Source organism: Oryctolagus cuniculus, chromosome 1 (assembly GCF_964237555.1).
Source record: "Oryctolagus cuniculus chromosome 1, mOryCun1.1, whole genome shotgun sequence".
NCBI classification, from domain to species: domain Eukaryota; kingdom Metazoa; phylum Chordata; class Mammalia; order Lagomorpha; family Leporidae; genus Oryctolagus; species Oryctolagus cuniculus.
The window spans coordinates 46,059,979-46,085,351 of NC_091432.1; the positions used below are offsets into that span (position 1 = coordinate 46,059,979).

The following is a 25,373-nucleotide window of genomic DNA, read 5'->3' on the forward strand; positions in this document are numbered from 1 at the left end:
AAAACCCGCTGCGCCCCGTGGGCTCTTCCTTCTCAGAGACCGCTTAGCCCAAGTCACCGGCTCAAGAACTCAAGGGCGGGCCACTGTGGTTCCACTGCAGGCCCCGGGCACCCTGGGGCTGGGGCCGGGTGCTCAGTAGGACGCACCTGTCACAGAACAGGCAGGGGGTCTGCTGCTTGTCGTGGGGGAGCTCGGCCTCGTCCTCATCCTCCCAGGCGGCCTCGTCACCGCTGTCCGACAGTTCTGGCAGGTCCTCGGCCTCCTCCACAGCGCCCCGGCCGCCTAACACATGCACGACAGTCAGCGCCGCCGGACACCTGTGCGCCCCGCAGCCCGCGGGATGCACAGGGCACTCCCCGGTGGGCCCTACGGCCGCGTTGGCCCGCCGTCCCCACCCAGCACCACCTCCATCCCGACTCCATCCCCGACAAGGCCCCACGGCCCCGGCCCGCGTGTCAGAAGGCGCCGGGGCGAGCGGAAGGTCTTTCTCCTGCTCCACGGCGGCACACCCTGGGGCTGGGCCGGGGACTGGGGCGGGGGCTGGCATGGCCGGTGCTGAGGGGCCGGGGTACCCACCGACAGCGCACGACGCTAACGAGCACATGGCTGAGACACCCGGGAGCCCCGCGTGTCTGGGGGCGGGGACCGGCCGGGCCACGCGCGCCCAGCCGCCGCCGCCAAGCTCGCTGGGCCGGGGATCCGGGAACGCGAGAGCGCGGGCGCGCGGCAGGGCCTGGGCTTGGACAACTCCGTGGACGACCCGAAATGAGAGCGCGGGCGCGCGGCAGGGCCTGGGCTTGGACAACTCCGTGGACGACCCGAAATGAGAGCGCGGGCGCGCGGCAGGGCCTGGGCTTGGACAACTCCGTGGACGACCCGGAACGAGAGCGCGCGTTAGCTCGCGAGCGCTTCCGGCCTCGCGGCCGCGGTGGTTATCACGTGGGACTGAGTGGGCGGGGCTAGGGACTGGTGTATCACGTGGGGCCAAGTGGGCGGGGCGATGGGCTGGGGCCCACCTCCTGCTGCCGCAGGGTGAGCGCTGTGCGCGCTGACACAGCGCCGTAATGAGCTGTGGGCGTCGCAGTCTGGTGGGAGACCCCTCTTTGAGCAGCGGCAGGCCTCAGAGAGGGGTCCCGGCCGGCCGCCCTGAGCCCTGATACGGTGAGACGCCAGTGCAGTTTTACGGTCGGAATGGCGTGCTCCGAGCCTGGAAGGCTGTTTCCTAGGATGAGCGCTTTGTGGAGGAGCGACCACCCCTCAGCGCCCTCTGGTGGCGGAGGAAGCCCGGTGCAGACACAGGTTTCGCAGGTCCTGGGCTTGCCCTGAGTAACTCAAGTGAGGAGGGGACTGAACACTGCAAATGGGTGGTCCTCCTTTGGTCTAACTGGAGTGTCTTTCCGGAGACCACCATTTCTAAAAATAGCTTCCACTGTTATTCCAAGAGCACGTACCGTTTTTTAGCTCGATTGTTTCCACGATGAGGTAAAAGGCCATATGTCACATTATCACGCGGCCTGGCCCATAAAGAAAGCGATGCTTTTGTGTTATGGCTGACTGTTCTGAATGCACTCTCTCCCTTAACTGGGAACTCCTGGAGGCCACGTTGAACCGTCAAAATGACTTTTTGGTGCAAAAAAGTTTTTCATAGTGCTTAGAAAAATGCATCATAGGAAAACACTAAACATGGATTTCAAAATCTTTTTGCACCCAAATGCAAACTCTTCATTCCACTTTCCCACCACCTTTGTGAAGCCCCTTTACTTTCTATGACAGTGCCAGAGCATCTGCCGGCTCCCTTGGATAAGAGCTTTGTTCACTGACGTAGCCCTAGTGCCTGGCACACAGGCAGTACTCGGTGTTTGCTGAGTAAATTCAAGAACGCATTCAGGGCCCATCGAATTTTTCCCTTTGTATTTCCAAAACGAACTCATCCAGCCAGGCTCATCTCCGTGTTGCATGCGAGGGGAAACCTGCTGACTCAGTGACAACCAGGTCACCAATGTTAAGTAGAAGTCACGCCCAGCCTGGAGGGCTGAGTGGACCAGAATCTTGTCCCTTGAAGCTCACCTCTCACCACCGGGTGGGCCCCAGGAGTGGGCTGCTTTTCTCCACACTGCAAAGATGAACACAGACCCTTTTCCATCATCCCACTTCACTTTTGATATTAGACTGGAGGATTGAACGATACCTGCCTGAAGGTTTGTGGGTAAGGAAATACGTTAAAACTGGCCACCGGTCTCAGCATATGCTCATGGGGCACCCCCATCAGCTGCCTCTTTTCCTGGAGACCACGTTTGTCAGCACTGGGACCCACTTAGGCTCTTGAAAATCCAGCCACTAGGGAACCCCAGTGGGTAGGAGGAAAGTGTCCCATCTGCTTATTACAACTGATTCCAGGACCCCAGCCTGCCCTAGAGTATGCCTCTTTCTCTGGAGGACTGACATGGGGAATATCCTCTCCCTTTTAAGAATATATATACCTCTATCCTCCTTTGATGCTATAAATGTACTTGACATACTGCAGACTCTGCAATTGACTGAGTCACTCAAATCACTTTGCCTCCCCCAGCACAGAAGCTAAGACAAGTTTCACCATCATCCTTTGTTCATGATGGAAATCAGCACTGTGTGCTCCTCTTACTGTTCATTCTTCCTTCTGCATGGTCCTTTCTGTTGCCATGGTTTTACATGTTTAAATTTTTATTTATTTGAATGGCAGAGAGCCAGGAAAAGAGAAATTTTAATTTGCTTGTTTACTTCTCAAATATCCCCAACAGCCGGAGCTGACCAGGCCAAAGCCAAGAGCCTAAATTCAGTCCCAGGATCCCATGTGGGTGACAGTGACCCAAATGCTGGAGCCATCACCTGCTGCCTCCCTGGGTACCTATTAGAAGAAAGCTGGATTGGAACAGAGCTAGGACCTGACTATGAGAACATTTTGTTATTAATTAGAAGGCTCTCAGACCAATGGAGAAACCCAAATATTCCAATTTTATTCATCCACAACTTGTATTAACAATTAACTGGAGTCACTGGAAAATACCCAGATACAAGGTGCTCTTGCAGAGTACATAAAAGCAGAAGCCATGCAATCAGGCTGATCTAGGTTAGAATCCTGACCCCTGACCGGCATTTCCCAGCGATGTTTTCAGCTTTGGCCCTTGGGCAAGAAAGCTGACTACAAAGAGCCTGTTTCCCCATTTAAGATACGAGGTTAATGACAGTATGGACGGTTTGAAGGTTAACATACAGCTAACACATGTAAAGATAAAACTTAGCAAGCACTTAATAAACATTAATTGCTATTCTTTCACCACGAATACTTGGACATTTTCAAACAATTGAAGCAGCACCTAAGATTTGTCCATTTATTCTTCTTTTTCATTTTCCCCTTGAATTATATAAGCTTAGCTCTAACTTTTATTATATTTTCCAAAGCAGTAGTAAAGGCACAATGTTCACTTACACAATGCTCTATGGTTCATTAGCACCTGGGTAACTCAGAGACAACAATGTCACCCGTTTTAGAACAGAGCTCATCTCTGGTCCATCAGAGACTGCTGCTGTGACTCTGCAGGCAAGTGTTTCAAAGCTGGTCTCCCAACCAGCGACGTCAGAACCACCAGCAGCAGTTTTAGCAAAAGGAAAGCACATATTCTGGTGTCCACGTCCCAGAACTTCTGATCTGGAAGGCTTAAGATAGAGCCTAGGAATCTCTCTTCTTCCAAAGCTCCTTGGGTGAGCTGCATGTCCAGCTGGGCTCTGAACCAGTGGGGCGGAGCACGATCGTGTCCTGATTGGCTCTGAGTGTCCCAGAATAAACAACAAAGTTGAGGCATGCTGACTTTTCTTCAGACCCTGAAATTACCAATGTGGTGCTGGGTGTGGGGTTTATAGTGCAAAGTGTTTCTCCATTGTGCTCATGGCTTGAGAGAGCCATTGGCCTTCCCCAGGTCGTGGATGCCCTTGTTTTCCAGAAGTTCCATCTTCTTGTCGCTCGGTCTCACCATGTTGTTAAGCATTGCTCTAGCCACGGTCACCACAGGCACAGATTGCCCACGGGCCCAGGATTCTGGTAAGGCACCAAAGAATTTCCTAACCATCCATTCACCTGGGCGAGATTCTTGCCTGTCACATAACAGAACTCTAAAGAGAAAAAAAAAAAAACAGGAGGAGATGGTAACTTGCATTCTGACCATATCGGGTGCTCTGGGTTCAACTAAAACTTGTATGTTGAGCCCCAACTGCCAATGTGAGGGGTAACTGAGGTTAAATGATGTCTCTTTTAACTCATTTTGTATTGCTCTTAAAATACCTAAGGCTGGCTAGTTGATAATAAAGGGTTTGTTTAGCTCACATTTCTGAAGGCTTAAGGGCACAGCACCAGCATCTGCTCAGACCTGGTGAGGGCCCGTCATGGCGGATGGAGTCACAATGGTCGGAGTGCATGCAAGAGTGGCGAGGAGGGGCAGCCATAGTGGCACTGCCTATGGTGCTGCAGCTCAAACTGGGGAGGCCGGGCTGCTCCACTTCTGATCCAGCTCCCTGCTAATGCACCTGGAAAAGCAGAGGACAATGACCCAAGTGCTTGGTTTCTGCCACCCATGTGGGATACCTGGAGAGAGTTCCTGGCTCTGGAATTCAGCCTGGTTGCAGCCATTTGGAGAGTGAACTAGAGAGTGGAATCCCTCTCTCTGTGTGTTTCTCCCTCTCTCTAACTCTGCCTTTCAAATAAATAAGTAAATCTTAAAAAAGAAAAAAAAAAGGAAGAAAGAAAGAAAAAAGAGTGGCAAGTAATGCACACAGAAGAAATATTCAAGGGAACCGCCAGGCTCCCTTCTAACAACCCACTCTGCTGAGAACTCATACAGTCCCCAAATACTTGAATTAATCCCTTCCTAGGGTCATGCCCCCACCCTAATGATACTTAACTAGATCTCATATCCTTTTTTAATTTTTATTTATTTATTTGAAAGGCAGACATACAGAGACAGAGAGCCAGAGTAAGCGAGAGAGAATCTCCCATGTACTGGTTCACTCCCCAAACACCACAACAGCTAGGATAGGGCTAGGCCAAAGCCACAATCCTGGAACTCCAACAGGTCCTCCTATGTGGTGTCAGAGACCCATCTACTTCAGCCATGATCTGCTGCCTCCCAAGGTGCACATTAGCAGGAAGCTAGAATTGGAAGGGGAGACAGGACTTGAATCCAGGCACTCTGATTCGGGATGCAGGTACCCCAAGCAGGGTCTTAACCATCACACCAAACACCTGATCCAGGACCCATCTTCCACCACCTGCACCCTGCCACTCTGGAGACGAGGCTTCCAATGTGAGCCTTTGAGGGATACACTCAATATACCAACAACTGCCAGGTGAAGACACAGACAGAAGGCACCCATCTGCCAGTGAGGGAAAAAGCTTCCCCCGAGAGCAACACTGGCAGGCCCCTGATCCTGGACTCTAGCCTCCAGACTGAGAAAATCCATCTCTGTTGCCTCAGCCACTTGGTCTGTGGACTCCATCATGGCAGCCCAAGCTGATACGGTGGTACAGGAAGACAATGTTTCAAAAGAAGGTAGCCGGTGCCATCCAGGAATTTCTGAATTGTTCTGCAGTTGGTACCACCACTGACCTGTTCTTTCAAAGCCAAGGGGTGGGTCCTTCAGAGAGGCAACCCACCTCTCGCCTATTTCTTTCATATCTTACAATAATACCTCAGATGTCAGCCTCTCCAAAAGGAACATGAGCTCCTAGGGACTGATACGCCACAGAATACTCTCCAGCAGTAACAATACTTACCCAGGCCTAAATATTGAGTAACGATCGAAGTTTAATTCTTCAACTCTGGCCTCCACTTCCCCCTGTTAAGAAAAAAAACCCACATTTTTAGTATTTAATTGAGACCAGCACACTTAGGTTAATCTTAAGGGAAAATCATTTAGGGTTCTGAAGATAATCTGCTTCCTTAGGTCTCAAAACTCATAAATATCTTTATCAAAAATCTTAGATTCCAAAGAGTCAGAGATATTAAAAAAGGAAGAGATCATTCAGTCCTGCTGTGTGGAGTGTTTTTATAGGATCTTCTGAAAGAGTGAATGGCAGCATCGCTGGGCCTCTCATTTCATGAACACTGGCAAGATCCAGTGAGGGTACATGATACATTAGTAGATCAATCATGACAGAATACCCTCCCTTTAATCCAGGTTAACAAAGCAGGCTAGCAGACATCAGCCTTTTTTTGGCTTATAGATAGTTCTGGTGTGTCTAAAACCCACAGACCCTCTGTGCCACTCACTTCTTTAAAAAAAAAAAAAAAAGATCGATTGATTGATTGATTGATTTGAAAACCAGAGTTTGAAAAGGAGAGAGAAATCTTTCATCTACTAGTTCACGCCTCCAATGACCGCAATGACATAGGCTGGGCCAGGCTGAAATCAGGAGCCAGGAACTCCACGGGGGGGCGGGGCGGGGTGTCTCCCACGTGGGTGTAGGCTCCCAAGGACTTGAGCCATCTTCCTCTGCTTTCCCAGATGCAATAGCAGAGAGCTGGATCAGAAGTGGAACAGCCGGACTTGAACTAGCACTCATAAGGAATGCTGGTGTTGTAGGCGGCAGCTTAACCTGCTGTACCACAACCCTGGCCCCAATGTCTCACTTAGCAAACCCCACGGAAGTTCAAAAGACAATGAGATTACATCCAGATGCTGCTTTAAACTGAGTCGGTAAGCAACCCATGATTGTTCATGCAATGTGTCTGCATAGCCAGAAATGCCAGGGGAACGCAGGCTGCAAGCCCCTCAGAAGGCCTTGCCAGTCGACAGCCAGAGGCAGGCATTCCTCCTTCCTCCTGGCCTGTTCCCACATTCACATGGCCCTAGCCTGCCAGATCACATAACCTTAGCTGCTTATTTTTAAACATCTTTTAAATTTTTTAATCAGTGGATTTTAGTATATGGACAGAGTTGTACACTCTTCACCATAATCTAAGTTTAAAACATTCTATCACCCTAAAAAAAAATCCCATCCCATTAGCAGTCACTCCCCATCTCCTCCCCAGGACCTCGCCAAGCACTAACCTACCTTCTGTGTGCACAGTTGTGTCTATTCTGGACATTCCTTATCAATGGAGCCATATAATTTATGGCCTTTTGTGACTGCCTCTCTGAGCATAATGTTCCAGCATAATGTTTTTAATGTTTTCAAGGTTCATCCACATTGTAGCATGTAGCATTCCTTTTCACAGCTGAGTAATAGTTCACTGCATGGATGTACCACATCTTACTCATCCATTCATCAACTGATGGCTATCATTCTAGTAGCGTGCTATTACTAACAATCACTGACTAGGTTTATGTAGAAATGCACTTCTTGATTAGCTTTTTACAATGATGTGTTTTGATTCTATCAGCAGTGTGTGTAGGAGTTACCGCAGCAAGCTGAGACTGCCTGCATGACTGGCCCTTGAGCACGGGTTTGGGAACTTGGATTTCAGGAGTGCTCCCACCATTCCCTGGCTGACAAGGAGAATGTCACTGTGCCTGAAGAGCTGGTGCCTACAGTGTGGTTTATGCTGCTTTCTTTCTGAAGCTCTGCAATGTTTGCCTGCCTGGGTGCACCTTTGTGACTTAATCCTGGGCTCGGGCAAATTTCTCTGGTAGACAGTATTCACGCTGGAGAAAATGGGCTCAGCCTGTGCAAACAGAGTTGAGAGAGGGAGAGGAGGTCTCGTCGAAGCTTGCATCCACTCTCCTCCAGACTCACACCATGCCCTTCTCCCTTTGCTTTATGTTTTCATTGTAATGCATCAGCACTGTGAGAATGACTATATACTGAGTCCTGTGAGCCCTGTAGCACACTACTGAATTTGGGGATGCCTTTGGGGATCCCCTATTACAAGCGGATTTAAAGATCTTTGAGGTCAAGGACTATATGCAATAACAAAAGATCACATACTCTGGAAGGTGGTGTCCTCCCCGACAGAGCAGACTCTGAGGGCACAGAACACACCCCAGCACTCTGGGCTCCATACCCCAGCATCTCTCCCCACAGCACCAGCAGGAAGCCCATAAAAGGATGTGACTGCTTCTCCCCACAGCTGGCCCACAATGAAGGCAGCTTGAAATGTTGTTGAGTACAGTAACTGTTCCTAAAGAATGCAGGACTTTCTACGCCCAGGTGCGAGGAGGCGAGTTCACCCATAAGGAGACTGAGAACATCGGAGATAAATACTAAGACTGTTACATGCAGGAGACGATGCATTATTCAGGAGGGAAGATTGCTCAATATTCATCTGGCTTGCTGTTCTTTTAATTAGTCTAATGCATAACCCAGCACAGTTGGAAAAGCAGGTCAACTTTAGCGAATGGAGAGGTCTCTTTCTGTTTTCCTGGCCTTGCTAAGGATTTGCTGAGTCTCTGTCGTGGCCCAGGTACTGTGCCAGGTCCTTCTGCTGGGTCCTGGAATCACAGTGCCTGCGTTGAAATCCTAGCTAGGCCACTGACTAGCTGGTGATCTTAGTTTCATGGTACCTCAGTTTCCACACACATGCACATCAAAGGCCTCAGAACACTACCTGGGGGTGGGCCATTGGTGTAGAGATTAAGAAGTCATTGGAGCACCTGCACTCCACGTTGGAGTACCTGGGTTCGACCTGGCTCTGCTCCTGATGTCAGCTTCCTGCTAATGTGTGTCCTGGGAAGCAGGTGGTGATTGTTCAAGTATTTGGGTCTCTGCTACACTCATGGGGGACCTGGATTACATTCCAGGCTTCTGGCTTCAGCCTGGCCCAATCCCAGCCACTGTGGGCATTTAGGAAGTGAACCAATAGACGGGCAATCTCTGTCTCTCTCCATCTCCCTCACAGATAAAAAAAGAGTACTGCCTTACTCAATGAATGCCAGATATTATTCTTTTTATTCAATTGAATCAGTATTATGGCCCAATGAGTAGGCTGTTGTGTCTTTATTCTTAAAGATGAAAAAATATATTTTCTTTCCAAAAAGATATGAATTTTTATTATGCTAGCAGTGAGAACAAAAATCCTACTTGATAACATTTCTCAGAACCTCCATTCGTATTTGGACAAACAGATACTTTTCCTTTCAGTACTGTTCTAAACTCTAAAAATTAAACTGTTCCATTCTTGATTTAACTTCATCAGTGGCTCCCTGATCTTTACCTGGCACAAAATACCATCTTAGGATAGGAAAGATATGACTCAGCTGTAAGCCATGTGGAAAAGTTCTAAAAATTTACATTATCACAGACTTATCATGAGCAAACTGATAAAAGATATTTACTAAAATGGTCACTCTCTTAATCTCACTTAAAAAAAAAAAAAAGAGGTATCAAGGTATGGTGTCCAGGACATGAAAAGTAGTAAATTCACTACAATTCTGGTACATCTTTGTGACATTTGCCCTTAACAAAGTGAGGAAGGGTGAAGAAGGGGGTAGAAATAGGAACCAATAACGAACAGTGCAAGGACTTATGACTGGGAAAAAGACAATTAAAGCAATTACAATCTCCAAATATGTTAAAGACTACAGGCAGGAAAAAAAAGGATTACACTTGTTTTTGTTGTTTTAAAATGCAGAACTGATAACAATTCAAATATAGAATGATGCATTTCAACTGGAGGCCTTTAAGTGGATCTGAGCAAGGTGAGGAGGTTTTCACAAGTGGCAACTCCCTACTGCTGCAGATACTGGAGCAGAAGCTGGAGACCTTGTGTAAAAAGATTTCATGTTGGAAGTCGTCAGCGGAGTGCCCTCTGAGGCCCTGCTTTGTAAACTAAGGGCACTGGGGGTGCACCAGGAGCCACACAAAGCAGAGCCTTGGCCTGCACTCCTTCAGCACTGATTCATCCTGAAGGTAAGTCAATGGAATCCTCTTAATAAAATAAACATGGGATTTATGTTTATGTTTATTGAAACGAACACGGGTATGTTAACAGCATGTACAGTACTGAATGTATACTCATGTAAAATGTACATGGATTTCCTTTTAAGATAAAACAGAAGACTCAAGGAAGTTAAGCTTGTACCTAGCAGACTGCTTCAGCTTAGCTGTCCCAGGATCTACAGGAAACTGAAATATTCCTGTCAGCTGTTAGGGCAACTGAGGGAAAAGTTTAAGAATCACTGTCTCCCAGTCTCTTCCAGTGCTAAGATGCCACACTGGCCAGAGCTGCCGCACCTCATTCCATTGGTTACTGCTTAATTAATAAGGGGAAAGACATGGGAAATTATCTTTCAAATAACTCCCACTTACTGAATATATTCCTGAAGGAACAGTCCCTATAGCTAGAAAAATGCATAACACATTTACAGATTGTTGGTATTACACAGTACTCTAATATTCAGAACTGCCAGTTGGCCGGGTTCTCTACAGTTATGAAAGCTGGAAACATGCACAAACCTTAACTTGTAGATATAAAAAATTGCTCGACTTATCAGCTCCTTTAGAAGACAGCAAGTTGAAATGTTTGCACCCTCCAGCTTTTGCCAGCTCTGCAGACTTCAGCACATAATCTCGGTCGACACGAACAAATCCCTCCTGAGGGGGAAAAGGATGTGAGTTATTTCCAAAAAGCTGCAAGTTTATTTTAAAGATTGCTACTCAGCTTGGGTGGCAGTCTGGGAGGCCAAGGGGAAGAGAGGATCTAAATAAAATGCATCCGAGCAAGACACGAAAGACAGACGAAGACCCTGGGAAATGCTCCAAGTACAGTCCTCCGGATAGACACAGAAGCTTCAGCAGCAAGGCAAACGGCAATGACAAAGCAAGGACGATGGCACTGAAACACACACTATACAAAACTGTGCGCAGCCAGGGGAACCATACGATCAAGCTGGGAAACCGCGTTCAGTTACACATTTGTCTTTTAATAATTTTATGGTCTTACAACCTTCTCTCTGTCTTCTCTTCTAGGTCAACTCCTCCAGGGTCTCAAAGCATGGCTAGGGACGCTGCCCAGACACTAAGACAGGGGTGTGGAATCTTTTTATTGCCAAAGGCACTCTGAATATTTACAACATCATTTGTATGCCATACAAAGTTATCATCCCCCTCCCCTTTTTTAAAGATTTATTTCTTTATGCGAAAGAGTTACAGAGAGAGTAGGAGAAACAGAGAGAGATCTTCCATTCACAGTTTACTCCCCAAATGGCCAAAACAGCAATGGGCTGGGTCAGGCCAAAGCCAAGAGCCTGGAGCTCCATCCAGATTTTCCACAAGGGTGTGTGGGTGCAGGGGTCCAAGCACTTGGGCCAACTTCCACTGATCTCCCAGGCACATTAGCAGGGAGCTGGATTGGAAGTGGAGCAGCTGGGACTCGAACTGGTGCCCATATCAGATGCTGGTATCTCAGTAGCTTTACTGATTACACCACAATGCTGGCTCCCAAAATTATCTTAAAAATTAGCCTGCCAAAGGGGCTGGCACTGTGGCGAAGTGGATAAAACTGCCACCTACAGTGCCAGCATCCCACATGAGTGCCAGTTCAAATCCCAGATGCTCCACTTCCAATCCAGCTCTCTGCTGTGGTGTGGGAAAGCAGTAGAAGATGGCCCAAGTTCTTGGGCTCCTGCACCCATGTGGGAGACCCAGAGGAAGCTCCTGGCTCCTGGCTCCAGATCGGGATAGCTCTGGCCGTTGCGGACACCTAGGGAGTGAATCAGCAGATGGAAGACCTCTCTCTCCCTCCCTCTCTCTCTCTCTCTCTCTCCTTCTGCCTCTCTGTAAATCTGCCTTTCAAATAAATAAAAAAAAAAAATCTTAAAAAAATAGCTGGCTATAGATTCATTGAATTTCAAGTTCCACCTGCAGCTGCCCTGGCGAGACCAGATGAAATGATTTTGTGGGCCTTATACTGTCAGTGGGCTGGCCATTCCCTACACCCGTACTAAGAGAACAAAATATATTCAGTTTCCCAATTTGGGGGTATACTATACAACATACCTTACACATTAGTAAGGAACCCATCCTCAAATGTTCGTACTCATGGGTTTATAATAAAAAATGAGCACAGAGCCCCGGTCTAGACTCAGTCCAGTGAGGCTGGTGGCTAGCTCTGTCTTCTGAATCACACGGCAGCATCTGCACGTGCCCAGAACGTGGTAGGTGCTCCAAAAATACTTAAATGAATGAAAGTCCAACAAAGCTGAGAAAAGACAAATCTAGTCAGGAAAACATACACACACACACACACACATACACAGAACTAAGATGCAGTGAAAGCAGGAGTGAAAAGGATGACAGAAACGACAGGATGAAGATTCATGTCCAGGGCCTAACTGAAGAACCCAGAGCAGGGAATTCTACGGAGTAACAGCTTCCTGGGCTCACTATAAATTGTGGCATCCTCAAACTTGAGACAACTGAAGAGAAGTTTAAAGTCTACTGACACTAAGTGACAAAACTATATAATGACGTCTTACAGTGTGGGATTCCAAATATGAAGACTGGACTACTGCCTGATGATTTTTTAATCTATATATGCTTATATTCATATATATGTATACACACACACACACACACACACACACATATATATATATAGAGAGAGAGAGAGAGAGAAAGGGAGAGCACTCCCATCCACTGGCTTACTTTTCAAATGCCCACAAAGCCAGGGCTAGGCCAGGATGAAGTCAGGAGCCAGGAACTTAATCCAGGTCTCTGAAATATGTGTGATGGACCAACTACCTGAGCCATCACCTGCTGCCTCCTATTGTGCACATTAGCAGAAAGCCGGAATTAAGCGTGGAGCTGGGACTCGAACCCAGGCACTCTAATATGGGATGCAGGTGCTCCAATGGCATCTTCAGCACTGTGCCAGACACCTGTCCCTCCCCAGTGACCTTTTTAATTTACAACTGTCTCTGTGGCAGCTCCTGATTCTAAATGCTCTATTTGGTGTGGTGATGTATATCTTTCATAGACGTTAGGAGGGACCTCAGGGGGTATCGGGTCGATCTCCCTCATGTATAGACGGGAGATAAGGCCCAGTGAACTGCCAGCTGGGAAGCAGCAGAGCAGAGCAGAACTCCAGATTCTTGAGGCCTTGAGGAGGGCTCTTTCCTCCCACTCATGTTCCTTTTGATCTCCTGCTATAATGATAAAAATGACTACAAAAAGGTTACCTGGCAAAGGGGAATTACAGTTGCTAATCAACCAACCCTAACATAAGGAGATCACTCTAGATCACACAAGAAGGCCCCACATATCCAGAGGGGTCCCTGAAAATGGAGGATTGAAGCAGAAGAGGTTAGAGTTATGCCATGTGAAGAGGGCTGGCCCAGAACATGGAGAAATCGAACTGTGGGCCAAGGAATGCAGGCAGCTGCAGGTGCTGGAGATGGTGAGGAAGTGGGTTCTTTCTTGGAGCCTCCAATAGGGAACAGGCCCGATCAGCACCTTGATTTTATCCTAGTGATAACTCGCAGAAGACTCCTAACCTGTAGTACTGTAAGATAATAAATCTGTGTTTTTAAAACACTAAGTTTGTGGTAATTTGTAATTTGCTAGAGCAGCAAAAACCCCCACCCAAAAAATGCGATTTTAAAACAACAGGTCCAGCATGTTTTTTGTTTTGCAATGAAGTAGATTGTAAAAGTATGCATATTAGCCTATTGGCCACGGCTCAATAGGCTAATCCTCCACCTGAGGCGCTGGCACCCCAGGTTCTAGTCCTGGTCAGGACACCGGATTCTGTCCCGGTTGCTCCTCTTTCAGGCCAGCTCTCTGCTGTGGCCAGGGAGTGCAGTGGAGGATGGCCCAAGTCCTTGGGCCCTGCACCCGCATGGGAGACCAGAAGTACTCCTGGCTTTGGATCAGCGTGGTGCACCGGCCACAATGCGCCAGCCACAGTGTGCTGGCCACAGCAGCCATTGAGGGGTGAACCAACTGAAAGGAAGTCCTTTCTCTCTGTCTCTCTTTCTCACTGTCCACTCTGCCTGTCAAAAAAAAAAAAAAAAAAAAAAAAAGTATGCACATTATAAACGCAGAGCTTGATAGATTTTCATAAAGTGACATCTTCTGCAACCACCTCCCAGACAGGAACTAGAGCATTACCCTTACCCTGAAAGCCCCCTACAGCCTCCTTTCTCGTCACTCACCAGTACATTTTTAACCACATCTACTACCTGCAGCGCAGTGCTATTTTTCTGCCTTACCTTAGGTAAAATAAATTTATCTCCTGTCCCACGAACCATCACCTTTTCCTTTTGTGTTATACACGCTGACGTTTGAGCTTAAATAATTGACTTGGCTAACCTGTCTTCCAACCTGGTTCAAATTCAGGTTGTTGCTTTGTAACTCAATGTGAAGAAAAGTAATTTTAATATTCAACACATCCTGGAGACAGAGAGAGAGAGAGAGTGAGAGAGGAGTGATTCTTCTTGAGTCTTTCTCTAAAATGAAACTTTAAATGTGCTGAAAGTATGCCAAGAAAAACAACCCAAAACTATGTAGAAAAATTCTAAAACACAACAAATTTCTCTTCCATCTCTATTTCTTCTCCTCCAATTCACCAGAACTCTAATTTTTAATAATAGGTTTGCTATTCACAATAAAATCACATGGTTAACTAGTGAAATAATTTCTGTGATTTTTGTTGTTCTTTTAGCACAAGTTCTTAGAAGGATTATTATAGTTGTTGCTGCAAAAATGCGTTTTCTTTCATCGGCTTCTTTAAAAATAAGGGAAAGATTCAACCAATCACAAGTCTCTAGACCGACGCTGTCTCCCTCACTTAATCCTAGAGCCAGTAAAGGGATAATTTGATTAAACTGAGACCCTAATTTATTTGGCTTTAGTTCTGGATCAACCTCTCCTTAATAGAGTGCTGTCGTCTCCAATTGTTTGATGAAAATTAAAGTGACATAAATACCATGGGCCTTTTTCAATCTGATTAGTCAGCTAAGGCACATCAATACCCCCCCAGCCATCAGCCTCTGGCGTCCTTCCTTTCACCGGCCTCGCCGGCGGCTGACAACCGCTCCTTGAAGGACGAGCACCCACGCCGCCACAGAGACCCCCACACTTACCCATCATCCCTGCTCAATGGGCCCCGTTGACAAGGTGCCCATACCTTTCTCCATTGCTGTTCTCTGGACAAAGCTAAATATTGTTTTATTAGCAATCAATGGCTGCTAATCCAAAACGATTTCACAAATCCTCTGAGCCCTCAAGCTGATTATAGATACGCGTTTTTCCAAGCCCACTAAATTTTGAATTTCACTTCCCTCACCCTGATGGCATGGCCTTTTAGCTGCTGAATGAAATTCAAAAGCAAAAGGGTCAACGGCTTTCAAGGACTTAGAAATGGAACTTAAGCAAGGGTCCTGGTTGACTGGCTAGGAGCTATCGACACACACTTTCTTTGAAGTAAAGCAGTTTCCATTTATAGATGGAGGGAGCGATCTTTAAAATCTTATTAATGCCCTGCCCTGTTTTCCAATAGCTCAAATTAAAAAACAATAGAAAAACGAACTAAAACACACTACTCTGTATTTCAGAAACAGTTTTCAGCAAAACTGTACTTACTTTCCCTAACCATATATGGCCAGAAAAAAGAACACAAAGTCCATCAGGTTTATCATGGCTTAATGATTACATAGCAGGTGTGTTCTACTCTAATCAGAGTTTCTTCCAGAGAAAGGAATTGATGAAATCCTTCCCAATACACACTCAAAATAAACACAATGTACTAAGCAGAGATATCTACACAGGCTCCACAAACCTCCAGGAAGTCAGATTCCCCAGTTATTCGTATTTTAAGTCTTGTTAAAATCCAAAGCTATTAAGTATTTCCTCTTCTCTTCTTTACCAATGCCTGAAAACTCAGAACAGCACTTCAGAACAATTCACCCTAACAAGGTGTTTCAGAGCTGACTGATAGGACAACAAACCATGCCCAATGACTCAAGGTCATGGAGTCCTTCTCTAAGGAGGAAGGATCTATCACTCTGTAAATGGACCCACTTAGCCACATTTCTGCTTCATTCTGACCATAAATTAGACCAGAAAACAGACATGCTGACAACCAACCAACGGCATCAGCTGAGACCCCATCTGTGTCCTGGAGGGTACCACTATATTTGAGGTACTGTAGCAGGGAAGGATCTAGGTCAGGGAAAGAGCTCTGGGTAGAAAAATAAAATCAGATATTGAGGATTCCTGGGTCAATCTCTACATTAGAAGTTTTTCCACTTGGGGAATACTTCTCTCTGTTTTGCTGAATCAAAGAATTTTGCAGTTGGAAGGGAATTTGTAGTGGCCACCTCTGCTTTCAAAAGACAAGGAGGCACAGTTCACAGAAGCTAACCATCATACCCAAGTTCCCCAGCTACTTGGCATCCAAATAGAGCCTGTGATCTGAGTCCCCTGAGTCATTTAGGTCAGGAGTGGGAAACGTCTGGCCTCCACTCTGGCCTTACTAAAGCAACTGTAGGTGGGACTCAAAATTCAATAAATCTATAGCAGGTCAATTTTTAGGTTGATCATTTGGTATGGCCCGATGTTAGATGACGTTAGAAATACCTAAACAGCGCTTGGCAGAAAAAAGGTTCCTCACCCCTGACCTGGGTCCTTGCTACTTCACAAGCTCCCTCCTAGACATCAGAAACAACAGACATTAGAAGAGGAATGGAGAAACTGTTTCTGTAAAGGATCAGATAGTAAATACTTTCAGCATTGGAAGCTTCTGTAATGAGCATGTTAGCATTATAGCACAAAAAGTAGCCATAGATAATATGTAGGGTAATGCACATAGCTATATTCCAATGAAGGTTTAATTATGGATACTAAAATCTAAATTTCTTAAATTTTCAAATGGCATGACATATATTATTCTTGGAATTTTTTAATCTTTTAAAAATAGTAAACTGCCCTTAGCTCACAGGCCAAATAGGTGCTGCTCAGTATTTGGCCCACAAGTTATAGTTGCAAACTCCCAGATTAGAAGAGTCTATCACTACAACCAGAAGCCATGAGACTCTATTTTAGTCTAACAAATACTACAGCAGTTGCATTCTTTCTTCACATTATTGACACATCCATCCAACAGAATCTAAGAACCCAGACTGCTGGAGCCCACTCTGAACGGGTAAGGAGATGGAGAAACCCTATCAAACTCCCAACCAAATCCTTTTCTTAACACAAAGGAGAAACACATTGTTTTTGAGTGGTATCCTTAAGTTTTTGCTCTTCACTCAAGGTCAACGTAGATCTGGTTTTCAAAGGGTACGTCAACCTTCCCTAGCATATAAGTTACTCACTAAAGCAAGTTGAAGAACATATACAACTACAGTACCCAGAAAAACAGCAGGTAAGGCCCTCCCGAAAGCAGGTACAGCAAGAAGAACAGGGCTGGCTGCATCTGGATTTCCCAAGAAGCTTGCTAAAAATACAGACTCCAATCTCAGATTTAGATCCAGTAGATCTGGATCAGGGCCATATCAGGAAGCCACTGCACTGTTTCAACAACTATGGCTTCTGAATGTGAAATGAAGATTAGAAAGCTCACCCACCTATCTAAGCACCATTTTCAACAGAAATCTAAGTAGACAGACTTTTAAGTAGAAATCTAAGTAGACAGACAAAGTCTATGTTGAAGTCCCAACCACCTAGTACCTCAGAGTGTGACCTTATTTGGAAACAGGATTACTGTACAGGATCACTGTAATTAGTTAAAATGGGGCCACAGTGAGGAGGGTGGCCCCTAATCCATTATGACTGGTGCTCTTCTAAAAGCGGAAATGTGGACACACACACACACACACACACACACACGGGGAAAACACCATGTGAAGAGGCACGGAGAAAGAGGAGACACAGAGAAGGAGTGAGAACTGAACTAACCTTTCTCTCCTGGCTCTCAGAAGAAGCCAACCCTACAGACAACTTCAGCTCAGACGTCCAGGCCCTAGAACCGTGAGGCCGTACATTTCTGTTGCTTATGCCATCCAGGTTATGGGACTTTGTTATGAAGGCCTCAGCAAATTAATGCACTGAAGACCACAGAGCAGTAACCTGGGAGATCTAGACACTGAAGTAGAAACTCTGGAGTTCTTGCAGTTTCTCTATTGGAAACTCGGGTTGCAAAAGCAAAATCTAGGGTGCTGCAGTTACAAACCAGCTACGGAATGACACTAGGCTTGCTACCAGATTTGCAGTACCCATCTGATGAGCTGCAGGTGAGCGCCTCTAAAGAACACCTGGCAGGAGTCTGGAAATCCACAATGACCTTCCCAGCAACTCTTGCAACCTAGCCTCTGATGAGCTGTCTTCTCTTTTAAACTGCCCAAAGTTTTTTTTTTTTTTTTTAACTTCTATTTAGTAAATATAAATTTCAAAAGTACACTTTATGGATTACAATTGCTATCCTCCCCCCCATAACTTCCCTCCCATCTCCCGCTCCCTCTCCCATTCCATTCACATCAAGATTCATTTTCAATTATCTTTATATACAGAAGATTGATTTAGTATATATTAAGTAAAGATTTCATCAGTTTGCACCCACACAGAAACACAGAGTGTAAAATACTGTTTCAGTACTAGTTATAACATTACTTCACACTGGACAACACATTAAGGACAGATCCCACATGAGGAGTAAGTACACAGTGATTCCTGTTGTTGACTTAACAATTTGACACTCTTGTTTATGGTGTCAGTAATCTCCCTAGGCTCTAGTCATGAGTTGCCAAGGCTATGGAAGCCTTTTGAGTTCGCTGACTTCGATCTTATTCAGACAGGGTCATAGTCAAAGTGGAAGTTCTCTCCTCCCTTCAGAGAAAGGTACCTCCTTCTTTGATGGCCCCGTTCTTTCCACTGGGATCTCACTAGCAGAGATCTTTCATTTAGGTCTTCTTTTTTTTTTTCCCAGAGTGCCTTGGCTTTCCATGCCTAAAATACTCTCATGGGCTCTTCAGCCAGATCCGAATGCCTTAAGGGCTGATTCTGAGGCCAGAGTGCTGTTTAGGATATCTGCCATTCTATGAGTTTGCTGTGTATCCCGCTTCCCCTGTTGGATCGTTCTCTCCCTTTTTGATTCTATCAGTTAGTATTAGCAGACACTAGTCTTGTTTGTGTGATCCCTTTGACTCTTAGACCTATCAGTGTGATCAACTGTGAACTGAAATTGATCACTTGGACTAGTGAGATGGCATTGGTACATGCCACCTTGATGGGATTGTATTGGAATCCCCTGGCACGTTTCTAACTCCACCATTTGGGGCAAGTCCGATTGAGCATGTCCCAAATTGTACATCTCCTCTTTCTCTTATTCCCACTCTTATATTTAACAGTGATCACTTTTCAGTTAAAATTTAAACACCGAAGAATAATTGTGTGTTAATTACAGAGTTCAACCAATAGTACTAGAACAAAAAAAAAAAATAGTAAAATGGATAAAGTATTACATTGTACATCAACAGTCAAGACAAGAGCTGATCAAGTCACTGTTTTTTTGTTTTTGTTTTTTAACAGATTTTTTTTTTATTTTTTATTATTTTTTGACAGGCAGAGTGGACAGTGAGAGAGAGAGAGAGAGAGAGAGAGAAAGGTCTTCCTTTTGCCGTTGGTTCGCCCTCCAAGCCGCTGTGGCCAGCGCGCTGCAGCCAGCGCATCGCGCTGATCCGAAGCCAGGAGCCAGGTGCTTCTCCCTGGTCTCCCATGCGGGTGCAGGGCCGAAGCACTTGGGCCATCCTCCACTGCACTCCCGGGCCATAGCAGAGAGCTGGCCTGGAAGAGGGGCAGCTGGGACAGAATCCGGCACCCCGACCGGGACTAGAACCTGGTGTGCCGGCGCTGCAAGGCGGAGGATTAGCCTAGTAAGCCAAGGCGCCGGCCCAAGTCACTGTTCCTCACAGTGTCCATTTCACTTCAACAGGTTTCCTCTTTGGTGCTCAGTTAGTTGTCACCGATCAGGGAGAACATATGATATTTGTCCCTTTGGGACTGGCTTAATTCACTCAGCATATTTTCCAGATTCCTCCATCTTGTTGCAAATGACTGGGTTTCATTGTTTTTGACCGCTTAAACTGCCCAAAGTTATCACAGCTTCCAAATTTTATTTTGCACCCAACCCCGATTAGTTTCATAAAAAAAAAAAAAAAAAAAAAAGAAGATCTCTCCCAGACCGTGTCAGCTTACTTTCTGTCACTACCTCTTAGATCACTGAAGTCCTGACTCTCTGATGAGACAGCTTGGCTTCTAGCCTTTTACCTGGTTTACTCATTCATTGCTTTTATCTTTTCAAATGGATTTTAAAGGGGAACAAAAGGTACTGAGGAGCCTGAGAGGTGGGGAAACAATCCTATTTTTTTTAAAAAATACATTCTGGATCATGAAGACACTCAATTCTTCTTCGGGAAATTGCATTACACAGTTTGAATGTAATTTGGACTCTTCCCTGGAGTGCTCTACAATGAGATTTGCCTTATGTCATGAAAATCAACTGATCTATGCCTAATGCAGTATTTTATTTTGCTGAGTCACCACCAAAGTCAGGTTGGCAGTTGAGACTGTGAAACCTGCAGTGTACTAGGACAAAAGTTTTGGATGCCTTTGGAGGGCACATGGCTTGTGATTGTCTCTAGGACAGAAAAGACTGTACCAGCTGGTGAGTAGGAACGTGACCCTTTCTAACAGAGATGCTGTGCCAATTCCTGGGCAAATCCAACTTCTCTACACTCCACAGTTCCCAGCACAGAACTTAACACCACACTGTGTTCCAAGGTGGACATGCTACGAAAACACACCTCAACTGAAAGGATAAACAGAATTTATTTTTTGGACTCCACAAGGCCCGCAGAAATTCAGCTGAGCCCACCTGCTCAGCTGGTATAAATCATAGCTTCTAACCCTAAGCTCCCCTAAAGATTCAGATGCACCAGCCTTATTCATAACCCAATGCCAAGCGCCTATGGCAGAAACAGGATTCTGCATATTTAACAGACACATTCAGCTCCAGCAAGTGAGTTCTGCTAGAGAGAGACACTAAAGATAAGTATAAATTAAATAAGATGTATTAGCATTTGCCCAGAATCTACACCATAAATTAGGGCTTATAACTATATAGTAAACTATGATTTCTGGACAGGAGCCGACTCAATTTAGAACACTATTAAAAAGAAAATAAAATGTGCTTAAAGGAGTTTTGCGTCAGTGAAGACTGAATCATCACTGGGGTTGAATCAGCGCTGCGGGCTGAGTCATCCCTGGAGGATGGCTGAATCGTGCCGCTGTGTTCTGATCTTCTAGCCCAGAAGTTCACAGCTTGGCATGAAAATAGCAAATCACTCAAGTGAGAGAGAACGCTTCAAGTTTCAAACATTTATTAAGGAAAAAAGGGAGAAAAAAGTCTACTGCTAACAGCATGAGCCAATTACTTTTATTCAGTAATTAGTGAGGGGCTATTGTAATGACAATGATATTTACAAGAGGGAAGATCATACAAATATGTTCCATGTCTCCAGCACTGAAGAAGGAATTAGTCTGAAGGAAAGATGAACTTATCAGTTTCTCTTGAAAGGACAGCAAAGGTTAGTGCAGCACAGAGAATCTTCAAGAATCAGAGCTTTTCCGCCTTAAGCATTGCAATGGGCAGAAAGACCAAGAGGGAGCAAGAAACAGCTCCTGGACATCACTGGCCATCAAAAAGGGGAAGGGAACATTGCTTCTTACCGCCCCGGCCTTTTTTCTGGTGGTACCCAAACAACAGAATCCAACATCGTGACCTTGAAAGGCAGCAGCGTAGTCATCCAACTTCTCAAAGTCCACCACCTCTTGATTCTAGACAAGGGAATAGCTGTGTTAATTTAAAGAATAAACGACAAACCATTACCGAAGGGTTTGCCTACATAACATCAAATGTTTCTAATTTATTTTTCCCAATCAAAAAGCAGTAAAATGCACATGTTCTAGGGTACTTCAAAAAGTTCATGGAAAGTAGTATCAGATTTCAATGCAAACATTTTTTAAGCTCTTGCATATGACAGGTCTTCAAAATGCCAGTACTATGGCAGAGCGGGTTAAGCTGCCACTTGTGATGCTGCCATCCCATTCTGGAATGCTGGTTTGAGTCCTGGATATTCCACTTCTAATCCAGCTTCCTACTAATGTGACTGGGAAGACAGCAAAAGATTTGGGGCTGGCGCTGTGGCGCAGTAGGTTAATCCTCCGCCTGTGGCGCCAGCATCCCATATGGGCACTGGTTCTGGTCCCGGCTGCTCCTCTTCCAATCCAGCTCTCTGCTGTGACCTGGGAAAGCAGGAGAAGATGGTCCAAGTCCCTGAGCCCCTGCACCCACAAGGGAGACCAGAAAGAAGCACCTGGCTCCTGGCTTCGGACTGGTGTAGCTCCGGCTGTTGCAGCCATTCGGGGAGTAAACCAAAGGATGGAAGACAGTTCTGTCTGTCTCTCTCACTGTCTGTAACTCTACCTCTCAAATAAATAAATAAATCCTTAAAAAAAAAAGATGGCCCATGTACTTGGGTCCTGTCCCCTGGGTGGGAGATCAGGACAAAATTTCTGGTTTCTGGTTTCAGCCTGGCACAGAATTGGCTGTTGCAACCATTTGGGAAGTGAGTCCAAGAATGTTAGAGATCTCTGTCTTTCTCCCTCCCTCTCTGACCCTCTCTCCCTCTCCCTCACCCTCATCCTGTAGCTGTTTTTCAACTAAATAAATCTTTTTAAAAAAAATCATGGATGGGGCCGGCACAATGGCATAGTAGGTAATGCAACCGCCTGCATTGCTGGCATCCTACGTGGGCACAGGTTCGAGTCCTGGCTGCTCCACTTCTGAGCCAGCTCTCTGCTATGGCCTGAGAAAGCAATAGAAGATGGCCCAAGTCCTTGGGCCCCGGCACCCACGTGGGAGACCCGGAAGATGATCATGGCTCCTGGCTTCGGACCGGCAAAGCTCCAGCCATTGCAGCCAACTGGGGAGTGAACCAGCAGATGGAAGACTCTCTCTCTCTCTCTCTCTGCCTCTCCTTCTCTCTGTATAACTGACTTTCAAATAGATCAATAAATCTTTAAAAAAAATCATGGAGAATGCATATTATGAAAAAACTATGCATGGTGTTAAAAACATTTTTGCACCAAAATACACTTCTAATTCCATTTTCCCACAAACTTTAATGTCCACAGTACCTGTAAGTTTAACTAGATTGCTAAAGTTAGGTTCAATTACAATTTCTCTATGGACAAATAAAAGATCTGTCTGTAGCCTACCAAAAAAGAGACCACTCAAGTATAACGTGGGGATGGGATGGTGTTTGGATTCTAAGACCTAGGTTTAAATCTTGGGCCTGCTACTTACAAGGCATGTAATTGGGGCTAACTTAGTGATCACTCAATTTTTTTTCAGGTATAGAATGTAGGTGATAATCTTTCCTTTGGTCCAATCCATGAACCCACTTGCATCAGAATCAGTCAGTGGGTGCTAGATAAACACACATATTCCTGGGTCTCATAGCAATACTGGTGAAACAGAACCTGTATTTTAACAAGCTCCCACAGTAAATCTCATGCACACTGAAATTTAAGAACCCCCAACTAACCATGAAGATTTGCTATAAAACTTCAAACATGAAAGTCTGATAGATTCCGTCTTCCAGAAGTTCAAAAATGTTGGTTTCCTTCCCTACCGTCAATTCCTCCTAAAGAATTCTCCTGGTAATTACATAATGCTGCCAGAGCACACGTTTTCACAAAGCACCTGCTCAAAATACATGCCACGAAAACTTGACTCTCAAAACAAAGGTTTCAACGGTAGGTTCCAAATACTAGGAGCATCTAACATAGTCCATCAAACCAGATTATGAAGACGGCACATTATCTGCAGAAGCCTAAGCAAAAATGTCTGTTTTAAACAGGAAAGACCTGATGAACCAAAGACATTCGCAAAATACCTGAACATGGACCTGAAGGAATCAAGGATATGTATTTGTGAGATCACTTTTTATCTGGGATGTCTGTGAAATTGGCAGGGCCAAATCCTGCGGTTGTGGCATCTCAGGATCACACTATATTACTGGATTCACTGCTGTTCAGCAAACCAGTTTAGAGTACCTGGTCTCCATGGAGCTCACTCTTCATACATTCAGGGGTTATCACCAGATAGAAAACTGGTATATCCACCATAAGTGTGGATATTCCACTTACAGACACAAGCCTGGGAAGCTAAGCAGGGAAAATTCTTAACAAGCGAAAATACGCCCTCTGGTCATTTCCATACACCTGTTGCATTCTGCATTTTCAGATGAACTGACCACATCAATGTGAAGTGCACAGGCCGACAAAATAAGCAAAGTAGTTGAGAAAACTGCCACGGTCACACGACCATTTCTAGAATCCAGTACAAATATGAACCACCAAAGAGAACTCTTTGGACTTGGCACAGCGCTCCTTACAAGCTAGATCTGGCCACATAGAGCAGTGGCCAGAGACGGGTTGTGGGAACGAGGCTGGCCTGGGCCTACAACCTGGCCAAGGCTTCCAGGAGGGGCTGTCACAGATCAATCAGGCACCGACTGACCACCTCTGGCTGTCTCCACCACTAGCCCCGCACGGCTCAGCCCTCAGGAGTAGAGTAGGGGCTCACCAGGCAGAATCATTGCCGGAACATTTTTTGGTCCCAGCTCAAATACCCACCACATTTTTATAAGCTTCCTCGTCGAAGGTGAGCTTCCTCCGGCCAATAAGAGTGACTCTGGAAAACAATCTCTGTTCCAGGATTTCTTTCAAGAGCACTTTGCCGGTTTCCCCGCTGGCGCCCAGAATAAAGACAGATTTGTTCTGCATCCTGAAGTCTTCCCGAAGCTTCGGCAGCTCCTCGGCCTCGGCCATGCTGGGGAAATAACAGAGACAGCTGCTGAACTGAGGAAGGGCCGGCCCGTTCTTACCCCTGATATAAGGGCTGTTTATTTGTCCCGAAGATACTGTTCATCGCCTCATCGGTGCCCAAGGGAAAAGTGGTGAGTCACCTGCGCGGCCCCGCACCTGTGCCAACAGGCACCTGGGAAGGGATCCGACCTGCAGGGTGCGCCCAGGCGCCACCAACTAGACTGGCTCCACCGGGCCTCTAGACCGCACAGCAGCCGCAGCCCCGGCGGGAGTGTGGGAGCCCGGCTCGGTCCCCTACCCGGCGGGGTCCCCTGGGGCCGCACCGGGCCCCGCGTCCTCACGCAGCAGCAGGAGCAAGGCGGCCACCAGCGCGCTCGCCGCCGCGCCCAGTGCCGCGGGCCCGCGCATCCGGGCAGCCGTCCTTCCTGAAGCTACCCCTCCGCGGCTCAGCCCAGCGGTCAGCGACGGCCACGCCCTCGCCTACCCGGCTTCGTCTTCCGGGTGACTTCGCGGC

General features: G+C 46.2%; 2 protein-coding genes across 7 annotated transcripts in view; both read right to left on the reverse strand.

Annotated features, from left to right (window-relative positions):
• The window catches only part of PRMT3 (protein arginine methyltransferase 3), a 157,258-nt gene extending 156,333 nt beyond the window's left edge, over nt 1-925 (reverse strand). The window contains exons 1-2 of one of the 2 annotated variants that reach the window (XM_002708975.5): nt 577-925; nt 147-282 (exon numbers count right to left, since the gene is read on the reverse strand). In XM_002708975.5, the coding sequence (XP_002709021.1) occupies nt 147-282; nt 577-604 (164 nt within the window). In that variant the 5' untranslated portion in view covers nt 605-925. The remainder of the gene's footprint in view (nt 1-146; nt 283-576) is intronic. The other variant, XM_070072461.1, reaches the window with a different exon arrangement.
• A 2,043-nt stretch (nt 926-2,968) lies between these two features.
• On the reverse strand, nt 2,969-25,373 carry HTATIP2 (HIV-1 Tat interactive protein 2). 5 transcript variants are annotated; one of them, XM_051851896.2, is made up of 6 exons: nt 25,344-25,373; nt 24,668-24,863; nt 21,695-21,802; nt 10,424-10,561; nt 5,804-5,865; nt 2,969-4,146 (listed from the first exon to the last, which is right to left on the reverse strand). In XM_051851896.2, exons 2-6 carry the CDS (start codon nt 24,860-24,862, stop codon nt 3,921-3,923), a joined length of 729 nt encoding a protein of 242 aa, XP_051707856.2. In that variant the 5' UTR covers nt 24,863; nt 25,344-25,373; the 3' UTR covers nt 2,969-3,920. The 5 variants fall into 5 exon arrangements, with proteins under 5 accessions (XP_051707856.2, XP_008266990.2, XP_002709014.2 ...); XM_008268768.4 differs by having other exon boundaries at nt 25,183-25,345; XM_002708968.4 differs by lacking the exon at nt 25,344-25,373 and adding an exon at nt 25,158-25,339.